The sequence below is a fragment of the Lagopus muta genome, chromosome 3 (assembly GCF_023343835.1).
Source record: "Lagopus muta isolate bLagMut1 chromosome 3, bLagMut1 primary, whole genome shotgun sequence".
Lineage (NCBI taxonomy): Eukaryota > Metazoa > Chordata > Aves > Galliformes > Phasianidae > Lagopus > Lagopus muta.
In genome coordinates, this window is record NC_064435.1 from 86856401 (window position 1) to 86872951 (window position 16551).

At 41.2% G+C, this 16551-nt stretch overlaps 1 protein-coding gene across 7 annotated transcripts in view; it reads left to right on the forward strand.

Moving 5' to 3' along the window:
• The window catches only part of RNF144B (ring finger protein 144B), an 85924-nt gene that overhangs the window by 53785 nt on the left and 15588 nt on the right, over positions 1-16551 (forward strand). For all 7 annotated transcript variants that reach the window (XM_048940683.1, XM_048940687.1, XM_048940686.1 and 4 more), the window contains 2 exons: positions 8070-8174; positions 14682-14742. In XM_048940683.1, the coding sequence (XP_048796640.1) occupies positions 8070-8174; positions 14682-14742 (166 nt within the window). The remainder of the gene's footprint in view (positions 1-8069; positions 8175-14681; positions 14743-16551) is intronic.

A 16551-nucleotide genomic window follows, 5' to 3' on the forward strand; every position in this document is an offset into this window, starting at 1 on the left:
GAGAACCCAATTTTCTGCTGTGTGACAGCAAGGCCAGGGCTCAGGAAAGGTAAAAAAAAGGCTCCTCTACAGCTATTGATAGCCTGGTGCCCTGGGCAGCTGCCTGCCTGCCTGGTGAGTCAGGGCCATAGGATTCTGCAGTCTCTGAGAGAGGAGCTGGCATGCTGCTGCCAGCTACATTTTCAAGGGGGGAAGGGAAAATCCTTCCATAAAGAGAATTTTCACCTTTGTACTTCAACAGCAGGGCACTCTTTTCTTGTGCCTTCTAAGGCAGCTGTGTGCTGCCCTACCTTCTTCTTCTTCAGTTGGCCTCATACTGACCTTTTGTCCTTACTGCTGCAAGCCTTAGACTGCTTTTCTAGGGAAGGACTGGAGAGCTGTAGACAAACTGATGTGAAGGATCAGCATGAACTGCAAAAAGCACAGGAAGAAAAGCTTTGGAGCAGAGCTTTGGAGCTTTGGAGATTGATTCAACCAAAGTCAAGGGAGAAGCAGATACAAAGAGCATGAGATGTCTGCTGAATTATGCATTATACACAAATACTCCAGTGAAGGACTACTGAGTAAAATTTATGAGTAAGAGAAAATGTGAACACCTAAATCTAGCAAACATTGGATTTTAATGTTTCTTATCTTTCTCTGTGCTAACTTTCATGAGGGGACTTCTTGATCCCCTCTTCTTTCACTTCTTTTCCTCATCCTAGGAGACATCTGCATGTGCTCATGGCTGCACTAGAACACTGTGTTCTCCTGTTCCTAAAGAGCCCTTGTGCTGCAATGACCCACTTACTTTATATAAAACTCACCTCAGATTGTTTTCTGTTTCCACCCACAGGTAAAAGCTGCCAAATTTTGACATTTCAGATTTTTTTTTTCCCAGCTTGACATTTGAAATGTTTCAGAATAACTTCTTTTTTAAAGTTATAAAAAAGAAAATTCCCACACCTGCTAATATTGGCACTGAACGCTTAGCATTTTTATCATAATTTAGATGGTTTAAGAGCTTCTTGCATGTATTTCTGGATAGAATACCAGAAAGGCACAAATGTACCCTTTTGGTGGATGCTACCATTCAGGAAAGTGGGCAATGTGTTCCTGAAGTCAGCAGGAATGGTAGCACCATGACAGTGGCTGAGAGGAGAACTGGGTAGGTCAGAGGAGGAAGAGAGAGCCACAATATTTAATCACAGCACTGTGTCACCAAAGTTTGTCATCTCTGTTTAACAAATGAAGAAACAGACGTGAAGGAAGCACATTCTAAGTCAGTGCCTTGGAATAGTGGAGTATTGGAGCCAGTCTGTGACATAAGCCTCGTGGTCACATCTGTTTTGTAGCTGTTGGTAAGAGAGTGTTTGGTTTGACACAGATTTGTTTGCAAACAGTGTTCACAACTGGTTGAGGTTTTTCTAGTCCTGTTCTCTGGTCTTTTTTTGTTTTGTGGTGCTGCTTTATGTCAAAGATTACCAGGTAGCCATCCTGATTTTAATGAAGTGCTTCCACTTTGTGGAAGGCTTTGTGTAAGTTTGTTTTGGACTGTGTGTCTGAGCAGAATCCAGCACCATTGGCAGTAGACTACAGCAGATCTCTCAGACAGATTTGGAAGAGCCCCTGGAAAACCAGGTTTGAGGAGCAGCAGGAGATAATTATCTGCTGGTCCATTGTCATCTTTCCTTACTGATGTTTTCACTTAGTTATGACAAAATAAGATGCTTGTCAAATCATATTTTTCCTCTGCTTCCACTAAGCTACAAGATAATATACCATTAGGGCTGAAAGGGATTTTTTTTTCTGCTTCCCTTCAAGCATCTTTCTCAATAAAGATTTTTTGTGACCCGATTTATCCATTTAATTATATCCATTTAAAGGGAACTTCATTTATTGCTGCATCTGGTCCTTAGCTAACATACAGATTGAGCGATAAAATAGCTTGTTTTCTTGGTGTACTATTATTGTACTTTTAACAAACTCTTTTTGATTGGAAAAGCCCTGTTGTTTTTTTTTTTGTTTTTTGTTTTTTCCATGCAAAGGTGCAGATGCATCCAAGCTAAATGACAACAGGATTAATTCATCTGGCTTTAAGACCTGTTTAGAAGTGCTTGACAGATTCCAGGAGTTTGATCTCTACACACTGGAAGTGGGTGGTTCAGTCTTACAGATTGAATGTGCAGAGGTGCATGTCATGACAATTATGAATGTACTGCTAATTTGTTAGAGTTCTGACAAGTCAATAATACATACAAGCTACGTGACTACAACACTGTCATGTGTATGCACTAAAAAACAGGTAACATATATAAATAAGAAAGAAATGAGAGCTATGTCTTGTTAAGTTGCTTATGTACTTGGAAAGTGCGTGAACGCTGCATAGAACTGAAGTGGCTGTTATCATAAGGCAAAGATACTCGTGGCCTCTGGAAAGCCAATCAAAAAGTTATGTCCTCTTTCCAGTCTTCTTTATTTCGTCCTTCCAATTTTGAGTGTGAAAAAAGACCATGGCTAAAAAACCCAAACTCATTATGGTTTTGGGAACTTAAATCTCAGAAGGAGATTTAACATTTTAGATCATGTGAATTGGAACCTGAAGTTTTCTTAAATTTTCTGGAACTGAAATTGTCTTTCAGTTATACATTAGTAAGAAAGACTTTCTTCTTTTTGCAGAATATTTTAAATATTTTTTTTTTCTTGTAAAAGTTTAACATAAGTCATACTCAAGGAGTGGTTACAAAGCACTCTAGACCTGCTTTCCCTCTCCCCTCATTTCCAGTGTTATTGTGTTGTTTAATTAAAGAAAAATACCCTTAGTTATTCGATGTCAACTGCTGCATGGTGATCAGCAGCATTATCTGTAGCACTTGACAGAGAAATAGGCCAGTGGACTGTTCAATGGAGGAGAAGCTGCTTGCAAGATCGTACCCAGACAGCAGTGGTCAATGGCTAAGCGTCCAGATGGAGATTAGTGATGAGTGGTGTCCCTCAGGGGTCTGTACTGGGACCAATGCTCTTTAATATCTTCATCAGTGACATCAGCAGGGGATTGCACTCTCAGCAAGTTTGCTGATGACACCAAGCTGTGGGGTGTAGTCAGCACACTCGAGGGATGGGATGCCATCCAGAGAGACCTAGACAAGCTGAAGCAGTAGGCTGAGGAGAACCTCATGAGGTTTAACAATACCAAGTGCAGGGTCTTGCACCTGGGTCACTGCAGCCCACGCTATCAGTACAAGCCAGGAGATGAAGTGATTGAGCACAGCTCTGCTGAAAAGGACTTGGAGGTTCTGGTGGATGGCAAGCTGAACACGAGCCAGCAATGTGCCCTTGCAGCCCAGGAAGCCAACCGTACCCTGGGCTGCATCAAAAGATGTGCGACCAGCAGGTCAAGGGAGGTGATCCTGCCCCTCTGCTGTGCTGCTGAGGCCTCACCCTGGAACACTGGGTCTGGATGTGGAATACTCACTACAGGAGATACACAGACCTGGTGGAGCGCATCCAAAGGAGGGCTGCAGAAATGATCCAAGGGATGGCACACCGCCCCTTGTGAGAACAGGCTGTGAGAGCTGGGGGTGTTCAGCCTGGAGAAGGCTTTGGGAAGACCTGAGAGCAGCCTTTCAGTATCAAAAGGGCGAGTATAAGAAAGAAGGGGATAGATTCTTAAGCAGGGTCTGTGGTGGTAACACAAGGGGAAATAATTTCAAACTAGAGGAGTAAGATTTAGATTTGATAAAAGGAAGAAGTTTTTTACAGTAAGGGTAGTGACGGAGTGGAACAGGTTGTCCAGAGATATGGTGGATTGGACAAATCAAGGTCAGGCTGGACCAGGCTCTGGGCAACCTAATCTGGCTGTGGATGTCCCTTTTCATTGCAGGGGAGTTGGACTGGATGATTTTTAAAGATCCTTTCCAACTTAATTCAATTTTTCTTCTTCATGGCCATCCCTCCAATTTTCATAGTGCTACCTGTTCAATTTTGCCATATCACATACACAGTTTCCTTTTATCCTTTAACATCCAAACCAATGATTTAGGCAGCTGGATTGCTGTGTGCAAATGGGAGAAGAGCAAGGTAATAGAACGTGTCAGGGTACTCGAAAAAGTAGTATGTAGGAATGACTGAGATCTGTCTTTTCTCTCTGGCAGAGATATTACCAGAAAATGGCTTTGAATAGAATCATAAAATTTTGCAGTGAGAAAGATATAATGCTTTTGGCACATCATTACCTAGAAATGTAATACTGAAATTACACTTTCATCTCATTCTTAAGTTAAAATGTAGAACTGTTATAAAAATAAATGCATCTATGTTACACGTACTATAATTTGATCTAAGTGCTTTACAGGCCTTAACCTTCTAGATGTATATCTCATGAGAACCACTTTTTTGAAGTAGGCAAATAGACATTGACCTTATTTTAGTAAATGACAGAATGATAGCCTGAAAAACAATAACATCTTAATGTGAAAAACAACTTTTTCCTCAAAATGCTTAGAGAACAAATTATTTGAAAGAGATAACGTTACATATTATGAGTATCAGGCAGGAAAAAAAAAGATTTCTAGAACTATTTTCACTAAAGTTGACAGTCCAGCAGGAGCAAAACTTGATTGGTGAAGTTAGATCAGCACAAAACCTTCTGTTTGGGTGTATCAATTTTTACTAGTGGAGTGGTATTACATTTGAATCAACCGCTCTTCCTTGATTGCATCCACACTTTATAACACATCCCAGAACACAGAGGTGCTTGGTGAGCCAAACCTTAGTGAAGATGAGCTTAAACCAATCAGGGTACAATTGCAAGTACAGGAGTTAAAATTCCTTTGATTGCTGTCTGCCATTTATTTGATGGAGCAAATGCAATGGAGCCAGATCTCAGATTTCATCTGTAGGCAGCAAGCTGTAAACCTGTTCTGCAAGAGACCTCAGTGGGTTTTTAATCCTGCTGCCTTGACCATTGTGCCTTGACTACATGAGGCGTTTGTGGAAACCTCACTTGCTAGTGGGAAGCCTGCTGAAGGTGACTTGGGCCACAAAGAGCGTAGCTCTCCATGTCACAAATTCTCACCAAAAGTCACAGGTTCTCAACCACTGACTGCTCTCTATGCTTGTACATCACTACACAGTGGTACGTTGGTGAGAGTGTAAGCCCAAGGGTGTTCAGACCTCTTTGAAAGGGTTGATAACAGCAGGACAAGGGGAAATGGTTTTAAGTTGAAGGAGGGAAGATTTAGGTTGGATGTCAGGGGGAAGTTTTTTACAGAGAGAGTGGTGAGGTGCTGGAACAGCTGCCCAGAGAGGCTGTGGATGCCCCATCCCTGGAGGTGTTCAAGGCCAGGTTGGATGGGGCCCTGGGCAGCCTGGGCTGGTATGAAATGGGGAGGTTGGTGGCCCTGCATGTGGCAGGGGTTGGAGATTCGTGATCCTTGAGGTCCCTTCCAACCCAGGCCATTCTGTGATTCTGTGATTCTGAATCCTTGAGGTGATTTCTTGGATGTCAAGATGAAGATCCTTTCAAGGAACTCTGGTATCACAGAGTACCTTTGTCCTACCTGCATTTTGTAGAGGATTAAATAGCATATGTAATATGTACAGTTTTTTAGACAAAAAGCATGAAAAAATAGTCTTATATTTTGCATTTATGTAATGAATTCTTCATAGTGTAGGAGAACAGACTGCTGAGAAAATGAATTCATTGTACAAACTGTGAATCCTCTTTTCATCATGTATACAGTTGGTATGTCAATCCAGTTGCTTTGTTTGCCATTTTTCAACTAAGTAGCTAAATTAGTAGATGGACTGTAAATAAAGTAAAACCTCTCTAAAAAACAGTCTTGCTGTTAATGTGGAGACATATTTTGAAATTTTAGTTATTTTCCACTGTCTGATCTTTGTTTTTGTTTTTTTTTCTGCTAAAAATGAAAGAGGGCACAGGAAGTTCAAATCTTCACATACAGATTTAGGTAAAAGTCATCATCCTGTTAAAAACCTTCCTATAAGTCCTTCCGTCATCTTTTTGAATTGCTTCTAGAATACATTCTCCAAGCTCAGAAAATTGAGGCGAAAGTTATAATAGCTATAAAACTATTTAAGATGTAGGTTTTGGGTGAAGTTCCATGGCACTGCACAGATCTGTTATGAAATATATCCAAATCACCCTCTTGTAGCACAGCTCCCTCTACAAGTATTGCAAGAAGGCTTAACTTGTTATCCTCATCTACAGTCAAGTGGTGAGTGGAGAATCCCCGTGCATTAACAGTCCCCAGAAACCCCTGTTCTCCTGGTGTGGTGTCCCTAGTAGCTCAGATAGAGGACATAGAAGCTGAATTCAAACCCCATGCTGTTGTTGGAAGGTCCTTAAGCTCTTCCTGGCCATGTTGGCAGGAGAGGTTAAATGTCCGTGCGCTGAGCTTCTGTCCTGGAAGTCTAAATTAAGAACAAGGCTCTGGGCTGCTGGTAGGCCTGCAGGAACTTCTCAGCCTTTGTCCTCGCTCTGTACCCGGCTGACCTGAGCTGCCCCCAAAATACAAATCCACTGCACCATGCTGTCAAAACAAATTACTCAATATCAGGCAGCACCGCAGAGGAGACAGAAGGCAGGATCTCAGTGAAAGTAAAAGGCTGTTCTCTCATGCTTGCTGAGGAACTAAGGCAGACTAAATGCTTTGACAAGAGGGGAACTTTTCCCCTTCCCCAAATGTTGCCGTAGGTCTTGATGCAGAAGGTAATCAAGTCTCCTATGAGGGCAGAGAGCAAGACATGAAGAGCCCAGGTACCTGAAGAGCCCTGTTCCTAAGGTTGGCAGATCTTAAGAACCTTACACTGTATTTCTTAAAAATGGTCAGGTATTTAATCAGGAAAGCCCAGATTAGAAGCCCTAATGACCCATTAAGTCAGAGGCATCCAGTGCTGCAGCTGGCCTCAGTGGACAGGAGCAGGGAGGGAGAAAAGGAACAAAGCAACAGAGGGAAGAAGCTGGCAGATCTGATGAGGAGGACAGGATTACCATGTGAGCATGTAATAGATCTGTGGAGAACAAAGCTTGCTTAGACCTGCACTCATAAAACAAGTTGGTTTTCATTTACAATAAACCATGCAAGCCGATACCAAAATATGCCAGAAATCCACGTTTTGTAATTTTGTTAGCAGTGATTTGCAATTTACTGCATGCTCTTTGATTTTGTTCAAGGAGGTGGTTGTTCTGTTTTATTTAGAAGCAAGTTCACTTACTTGCCTGTGTACTTTGGAGATAAAATTAGAGCCCTGTGCGTCAGTCCATTGCCCCAGTTTTGTTTCGTGACTTCACTGAAGGTGGTCTAATATGCGTTAAATAGGCAAATGAATTGTGGAGCCCTAAGGTCCAAATTACATGTATTTGAAACTGGCATGCCTAATAAAAGGTGGGGATGCTGACGTTGGAGTGGAGAAGTCTGCCATTTTTGTGTCATCAAACAGTTTGAAACGCTCCTAGGAAGGTGTCTGTGCTGAAAACAGACCTAGAACTCTTTCTGAACGGACCAGAGGCTGATGATAAATCATAGTAAATCCTGGAAGTTACCTGATCTCAGTGGAGCCTTGAGAGGGAGAAGAGAACTGATAACTGCACATCTTGTCGGGCAGATTATAACCTCCTGTAACCTTCTAAGCATCCCCCTTTTATGGAGCTGAGAACAGTAGCCTCTTTCTTGTAAATGGAGGCTGCTGACTAAGAGTCTGAATTAAGAATGCAAAAGGAAAGACAAAAGAATGAAGCCTGTTTAATTAATATGAAGGATCCCCCTGCATAATCTACCGAACTCGACTGAGCAGAGTGTAGGAGTTAGTGCTGAAGGGTCTGACTTGCTGATTTGGATAAACGCAATGCTCAGCAGATGAAGTCACACGTAATTAATTGTTCTGTGTTGCATTCTTTCCTATGTAATGACCTGTAGCATTCACACTTACAATAATTGATGCTTTTTGTGTGCTGGAGCTACAGGATAGCCAATTAAGGCAGTGAAAGTGGTAGTTGTGTGGAAGTTCTAGCATTGCTGTGCTACTAACATATAGGCTCTAAGTTCTTTTTCTTTTGTTATTTCTAGTGCCTGAAACAGTACATGCAGCTGGCCATTCAAGAAGGTTGTGGTTCTCCTATCACTTGTCCAGACATGCTCTGTGTGAACCATGGGACCCTACAAGAAGCCGAGGTATTAACACTTCTTTCTCCTTTTTTAAGCATAAAAACCCCAAAGTTCTTTTCTTCATCTACATAATAAATATGATCATGTACTTTTTCCTCCCTTTAATTACCTTTAATGAGCTTTTGGCAAGAAGCCTGACTGACAGGAACTACTAGAAACAAACAGATGTTTTTCAAGGGTTTTGCTCCTTTTTCCATCTGTGCCTTGAGGAAAGGCTTAATTGGCATCCAGACAACCTCTGAATTATCCGTGCAGGTGACTTAACCAGAATACCTTGTATCCTAGAATTGCTGAGCCTCCATTAGTGCTGTCAGTTAAATTAGATTTGATATGACTACAGACACTACAATTCCAGCACCTCTTCAAACCCAAGGGCAACAACACAAACTGATTATACACAAAGCCAGAACGTTTTCTTCTGTGTTTATAATGAGCAGCAGCAACCAATTTGTGGCCCAATATAAATACATGAGACGGTAAAACTGCATTGAAAGAAAGGTATCTGCACAGCACTGGGTGGAGACTTTTCTCTTAGGTCTTAAGAGAAAAGTCTCTTGTTTCCCAGGGCAGAGATGGTAGAAATGGAGAGCTCAGAAGCTAAATGAGGTTTGGGCACAGCTGTTTGCACATCTGGCACATGCACAATCCCCCGAGTGACATGAAGGTTCAGTTTGGAAGTCGGAGGCAGAAAAGTGGAGGGAAAATGTAGCTTTAGACCTTGCACGCCTTGGGGCAGAGGGATTCAAGGGGCTGTAAATGGCCCCTAGAAGGCTTCCTAATGGCCTCCCAGCAGCACTCAAACAGCCTTCTGGCTCACTTAGAGCTTGTGCGAAGTTTCTGAATTGGGCTTAGTGCCAACCCTGTAACATGGGGAGGAACTGCTGACTGTGTGTCTGGAACCACACATGCCAGCTATTCTGCTCATCTAGAAAGCAGTATAAAACTGTGGGTGAATCTGATGCTGCCCTGCAGCTATTCTTGCTTGCTCTGTGAGCCAGGTAAACCCCTGCTGGGCAGAGGAATACAAGCAGAAAAGAAAGACTAAAGTCTTTTGGCTTGTTTGGTGCATTCTCTCTGCAGTTGTGCACAGGAACAAAATCAAGGAGAATCAGGCCTCCATCTCAGAACTAAAGAAAGGCAGTTCATTATTTTCTGCATTCCTTTAAGCTCTGTTTGTACAGGTGGCATAACTGTATTAGAGATGTATAATTCTGTTCAAATGCAATCAGTGACAGCTCAGTTCCTTGATGAATTTGACCTGTGGTCTTTTCTTTCAAAAATTTTTGTGCTGTGCAGTAAAAGCTGCAAGATCAGATCATAGAGGCTAAGCTATTTCTCACAAATATTTGAGATGTGATTACTTTCTGATGGGAATGTGATATTAAGTAGCAAACTCAATTCCATCAACCATGGGATGAGATTTTCCTTTGGCCAAACCCAGCTACTGTGGAAAGAAATCAGCTGCTGCCATTCCTCCTTTTTTTTTTCTTTCTTTTTTCAGTAAATGCAGAAAGGGCATAGCAGTGTCATTCCTACCTATTGCACCACACTGAAGGCAACCAATGTTTACTGAAAACGCTGCTTTTAAAGAAAATGAACAAATGCTAGGAAGAATTCTGCACTGATAAACTAGGGCTATGATGCTATAGGAATTATAAGAATGTATTTCCCATTAATAAGCAGAAGGGCACTCCAGGGTAAGTATTAATGGACCATTAGCTTAAACCTTGAGTGCTTTTTGGGACTAAGGTAGAATGACCAAACTACCTAAGACATGCGTTGATGTCTGGTGGATGAATTAATATTCTAACAGTCCCTCTTGCCAGCTCTCTTGAAGCACAAACCCTCTGCTTGAAAAGCAAACAAGTCCCCAGTCTGGTTAAAGCAAACTGCTCATGTATGAGGACTGCTGCAAAAGTAATGCTTCCTGTTTTATTATGTTGGCACATGACATCAGAGGTGAATGTTGGTGGTGTGGCAGTAGAGGTTGAACCTTCCCACAAGTATTCTGATGCATTTCGTTGTCTTACGTGAGATAACTGCAGAGGGGCAGCCTGGCAAAATGGCATCTGACATGGAAGTGCATCCAAAGTGAAGGTGTGTCATTTCCCTCATGTGGAAAGAGCAGCACCTACTGACATTTATTGATGCTTGCTGGATGTTTCTGGAGACTGAATTGTGGATACAAGCGCAGTGAGGCGGTAGTGATCTTGTTCATCACTGGTGAAATCGCACAGCTAACAGTGGTGGCTATGCTGAAAAAGAGTGTTTTGTAGCTGAGAATTCGCTCTATTAAATACTGTTATTGTGCTCTTTGTAGTTGTTGGAGTTTCCATGGAAATAAATAAAAGGCATTACTTTTGGAGTGACCTACATATTTTACTAAATACTTCAGTAAAGAAAACCTTAGGAACCAATAAAGTGAGAACAATTGAAATAATAGATTATGAATAATCTGCATGATCAGACTGCAAATTATGCATGAGCATTCTGCGTTCTTTTCTGTAAAGACTGTGAAAATGTGGCCTTTAAAAGCTGTTAGTTACACAAATCCTTATTCAGATGGTGCAGAATATCTGTAAGTGTGGCTGTTGTTTGGCACAGCAGTGCAGAATACAGTCACACTCTGAAACTTCAGGCATGAAGGTATCAGTCTCCGTGTCTCCAGAAGGTCTGGATGTTTGCTCTCTGGCAGGTAAAAGTTCCACAGCAGGACAATGCCATGAGAAAAGACACAACCCTGGCAACCACTTTCTCACCTGTCCAGTAGCGTATGCTTTGAAGCCACTTACATTTGTGCATTTCAAAGTTTCTCTTTTGGTAAATGTTAGTGTATGGAACTAGGCATTCTTCTGAAATTGTTGTAGCTGTTGCCTGTACTAGCAGGTGCTGCTACAGTGTAAGGAAAAAATAGATTATCCCTTTAACAGACACGTTGTTAAATTGGTTCCATACTTTGGGCTAAACTGTGTCTAATTATGTTAGTCAACACAGTTGTCTTGTTTGTTTTTCAAATGCCTTTTGCCCTATCCTGCATAAGGGAGATAAGGTGAACTTAGGCATAATTTTAAGTGAAGAAAAGCTTTTCCATTGATATCAGTGGGCTGAGTCCTCTTCACTAAGGAAGCTGGACAATTTGTAATAAAGCTTATAAGCAACTTATAATATGTAGTAGTTATGGAAGATTATTTACTACTTTCTGTCAAGGTCTTTATTCAAGGTGTGTAGTGTTTCTTTAGTGTTTTCTGTTTACCTACTTTAATACCTTCACTGTGAATTAAGTATGCTTTGTCCTTTGAGCAAAATTCTTGCGTTCCTGTTGTTCAGTACTAAATTATTTGAGCATTTGGATTGCTCTGGACTTGATTCTGACACACGTGCTTGTTGTGCTGCTTTTGACAGGTGAGGGCAAAAGCTCTGGGTAACATTTTAAATGTGTAATACAATTTCTTCCCATATTTCTCATGAAGAAATGAGCAAGTCTGAAGAACTGGAACGCGACTTTGTAGAACAGCTAAAGACTTCATCAGCGTTTAGGGAGTAAACTACTCATTTGCAGAATATGAGGTGCTGGGAGTTAAGGCTCAGCTTTTGGTGAACAAGAGCACTGTGTCTCTGGATCTCGGAAGAAAACATTTCAGCTTTTTTATTCTTAAAAAACTTAAGTCATTTGAACTGGAAAATTGTACCTTTAGGTGCTTAAAAAATATGTTTTCTGAACCCCCTGATTTGGTTTGTGTTTATAATAACAAAATCTAGCTGAAACCGGTATGTTCCCTGCCAGTTTTTTGTTCTGACAAACAGTACATTCAAATAGAAGGAACTGTTCCATGGGAGTGCTTGAAATCAAGTCTAATCTTAGATCATATCTTTGCCTGTTACATTAAGGTAGCAGCTGCTTGTAGTATAGCTTGTTTTAAAGTAGAAATAAATAGGTTTTGATGGTGGGAAGGCAATGGTTTTGCCACCAGACTCTTTCAAATTAACTGGTTACACGAAAAAAAGAAAGTTTAAAAGCAATCTTGTTGGACAAGATGTTTGTCCTTTTGCACTCTAAAAAGTACAATAAATGAAACTGCTTTGGATTTGTTCCCAGAAGTAGGAGGTGGAAGGAGCATCTGATGCTGATGCAGTCCTCTTCAACTGTGCACACTTCTTCCATCTCAAATACTCCTGTCTCTCTTGGGAATTCACTCAGTTGATTTAATTGGAACAGTTAATATCCCTAATCTAAAGAAAGGGTAATTTATCACAATTTGAAATGGTTTTACTTGGTGCAAATGCAATCACCAGCGTAAGCTGTGAATCAGTACCATGAATCAGGTCTTGAGTGCATTCGACAGCTTCCCATGTAGTACTCACTGGGATAATTTCTAGTGGATTGTGCTTTGCTGCCTCTGATGCCTGTACTGTTTTGCAGCTCATAGGGCTGATGCCAGTGACCCATGTATATGTAATTCTAATCGGATTAATACTGTGAAGCAGGCAGTAGGGTTTTCCCCTTGCCTCATGAGTTCAGTGAGGAGAATAGTACCTTTGCAGTTAGTACAGTTTCTATTTCTTGTCCCTCCATCTGTGTGAATACCTGGTCTACACCAGTGCTAATCTGTCAGCACTTAGCAAAGAGATACAGAAAGAGATACAGAAATACAGACCCAAATCTTAGAGTTCTTTACTGTTGTATTCCATACACAGCTGAGCAAAAATGCCATCGAGTGTCAGTTTAAAATACTGGTTTTATTTTTAATTTGAAAATTGGTTTGCATTTTGCAAGAGGTGATTGAAATGGTAAAATGAGGAGGAAGGTGAGAAAATGTTGACCTATCTTTTTCAGGGTCAAAATTAAAATTGTTGTACATGTTATTTACTTATATCAGTCCAAGAGAAGTAAATGAGAGAGTCATTTTGTATGTATGTATCATTAAATGAGCTCCTTGGTGGAGAAAACAAATTAATGTTTCACGATTAAGTTATTGAATATGGTAGCTGAAAAAGAAAGGAGTGATCGTAATTTCTAGCAATGAGATTGAACCTCCATACAATCTCCCTGCAAACCACAGCCCAGCTTAGATCTGTTTTGCACTCTTAGCAAAATTAGATGCTGCCTCTGTGAGTGCAACTTCAGCAGAGATGGGCAGTGCAGCCCTTTGCAAGTGGCTCTTGGTGCTGCTGGTTCAGGATCTTTCCTTGCCGTGTGTCTGCTAACGTGGAAAAGGGAGAAGCACTTGCCCTGATGAACTCTCCTCTTGTGGCATTATCAAGGTTTGATTCATATGGGTGTGAAAGGAAGGAAGATCTTTAAAGTTCTATTTATTGCCTCCTTGCACATCCTTTGAAAGCCTGAGAATAGACGCAGGGAATTCTGTTTACCACTGTGATAACCAGCATTCTGTGATAACCAGCATTCAAAAGCAGGGAACTTGTTCTGCCTTGGCTCTTGCTTATAGCACTGCCCAAGTTAGAAGGAACAGTCTGCCCCTGTGTAAACAGAACTCCGTTCCAGTGCTTTCCTTCTCCTTCCTTTGCTCTGTTTCTTGCATAGTAATGGCACCTCTCGTTATTGTACCATACTGGGCAGTCTTTTGGGACACTTGGAAAGGGTCCAACTGGAGACTTTAGTGGTAGTGAGCCTTCCAAGTTTTCCTTTTTACCCTGGATGTTCTTATTTCAGGTGGGAGCTGCCATTTCTCATGAGAACTGTCAGTATTCTGATGCTCTGACAAGAGAATTTTATCTGTTGCTTACATAGAGAAACAAGAAAACTTATTTCAACTCCTGCCATTCCAATAAGTCTCACATCAAGATCTTTTCAGAAGAGGAGTCCTAGCCTCTCATTTTCTTCATAGGTTTTTATTGTAACTTTAACTTAGCTTTAAAAAAAGATTGTTGTAAAACCTGTCAATGCAGCAATGAATAATTGATTAACTTCTTAGTCTGGAAGAGGAGACCTCTGGATGCGCTCACATTCTTTCCGCACTTTGCCACCTGCTGTGTGGGCAGTTTGCTTCTGCTCAAGCTCCTTATCTGTTCGAGGCAGGGCAGGGGAAGGGGTGTTTGAATGGATTCCTGAGTAGGGCTGAGACTGTTTCTGAGTCTGGTCTGACCCCTGCCATAAAGACTGGGAGACATGCATGAGCAGCCATTCGTTTGGCCTGTGTTCTTGTCCATGAACAACGGTTTTCGATTTCCAAGTCACCTTCAGATACATTAAACAAACACGAAATAAAACTTTATAGTAAATATAGAATCCATCCACAAAGAAGGCTTTCCTGTGCATGGCTAGAAGGACGTGGGTGAACTACTGGGCTGTGGGGCTGAAGTAGGAGAGATCAATTACTCCTTTACGCTTTGGAGAAGGAAGTCTAGGTATGGATGGGTGTGGTGGTAAAAGGCAAGAAGGAAAAGAAGGTGAATTTGAGAGCTGGCTCAGGAGAGCAGAAAAGTAGAACAGGGTGTTTATTTTTCTCAAGTCTCTAATTGTTTCTAATGCTTTTTCTTTGTTTCTCATTGCAGATTGCCTATTTGGTACCAGTTGACCAGTTTCAGCTATTCAAGAGGCTGAAATTTGAACGTGGTATGAAACTTTTCAGTTGCTGTTACCTTGGTTTTTAAAATGTCAGTGGAAGCAGTAATATAACAAACTCTAAAGCACTCTGCCTTAAGACAAAGTCCACTGGGTAAATTAAGGAAGAGGTGGAGAAAATATCATTATTTTGAAATTGTTTAACTGCAATCATAAAGTCCACAGGCCAATTTGAAATGATTTTGGTAAAACAAAATCAACAGTGGCACTTTACTGAAATATCATCCTTTTACTCAAACTTGTGGGCAGCACTCAGAGATTGTGTGCCTGAAACACTGTCACCCTTCCTGCAATGTGTTCAGCCTGGGTCCTTGAGGCAGTGGTTGTACAGGGAGAAAAGTGATAGTAGAGTGAGACAAGGTGCCAGAGACCGATGCTCTGGTGCAGGGCACACATGACCCTTTACTAGGGGATCTTCCAGTTTGGGGATCTTCAAAACTGTGAGAGATGGACCCTGTTGTCTGATAGGAACTTCTGCAAACACCCCTAGAAAAGGATTTTTTCTCACGGAGAAGCCTTGTGAGTGTTCCTCTAGTATTTTTTAATTTTTCCTGGTGGATCATTGGTCCCCTCATTACTGAGTAATGGCATATTAATAACACAGTTTGTAATTGAAGGTCAGAGGTACGCCAGCGGTCAGCCTTGTGATTCAGGAGGCAGGTCCGAGCCAAGGCTGAAAAAGATGCTTGCCAGTCAGAAAGATGAAGTCCCACAATGATTTTAAAGACTGACTCCAACTGGAAAGCCCCAGTTGGAAGTTGCAGTATTTTTGTAAGTTCTCATGCCATGGTAGCTTGCAGAGTAGTGTATTTGGGACTGTCTGCCCTGACTCCGCTTGTCTTTCCTCTAAAGACTGTATTTTTATCATCCTATAGATGCATGCTTAGATGCAGATGAATTGGGAATATCTTTGAAATTGCAGAGTTTTACATTAATGTACATTAATGCACTTTAAAAGATGGTCAAATAGAAGAATGTGTGGGTTTTTACTGAATCTCATCTTGCCTGAAATTCAGTGAGATGACCATGAAGCACAAAACCAGCAAAACGAGTGCACCCAAATGTACCCCGGAGTTCATGGGCAGATGCAGATTGTAGCTGTGGTTTGCACGTATATTGAATACTTTTGAAAAAATCCCAAGAGCAGCTTTCATTTTTTAGTTCTATCTCAAATTCTACCTTCTTCTCTTTTACTCTTAATTCGTTAGGAAGTTCCACCTGTTCATAAGCAAAGCACTCACTTGCCTACAAACCTGAACAGAAAAATTCAGAGCTTGTTATATCATCGTATTAAAGAAAGAGAGGCATTCTTGAAATGCATTTATCTGTTTTATATAAAATCTTTTGTGTTAAGAGACTGAAGACTGTGAAACTAAGGATTTCCTAGTATCTCTTCCTCTACAACCAGACAAAGCTGAACTCATGATCTTTTGTCCAATTCCCTGTTACATCTTGTTTTTGTTTCTTTTTTCTTTCATTGCCTCCCACTCATAGAAACCTGAAACTTGCCTATTTTTTAAATCCTCCTTCCCTTTTCTTTCTTGCCTAAGTCTTACAAATCTCCTCTACACCTCTACTTCCTCTCTTCATGATGTTTCTAAGATCTGTCCTTTCTCCTCTGTGATGAGTAAAACTCATCAGCAGGTTTAAAGTGAGCCTTTTGGCCTTGTGTGTTCTTAGCAATGAAGCCAGCTTACTGATAACTTAAACTGTAACCTGGCCACCAGCATTAATGCCACCCCAGCAAGGTCCTTTTGTACATCCCAGGTTTAGCACTGCCCCTAGGACTGGCCTTTCTTG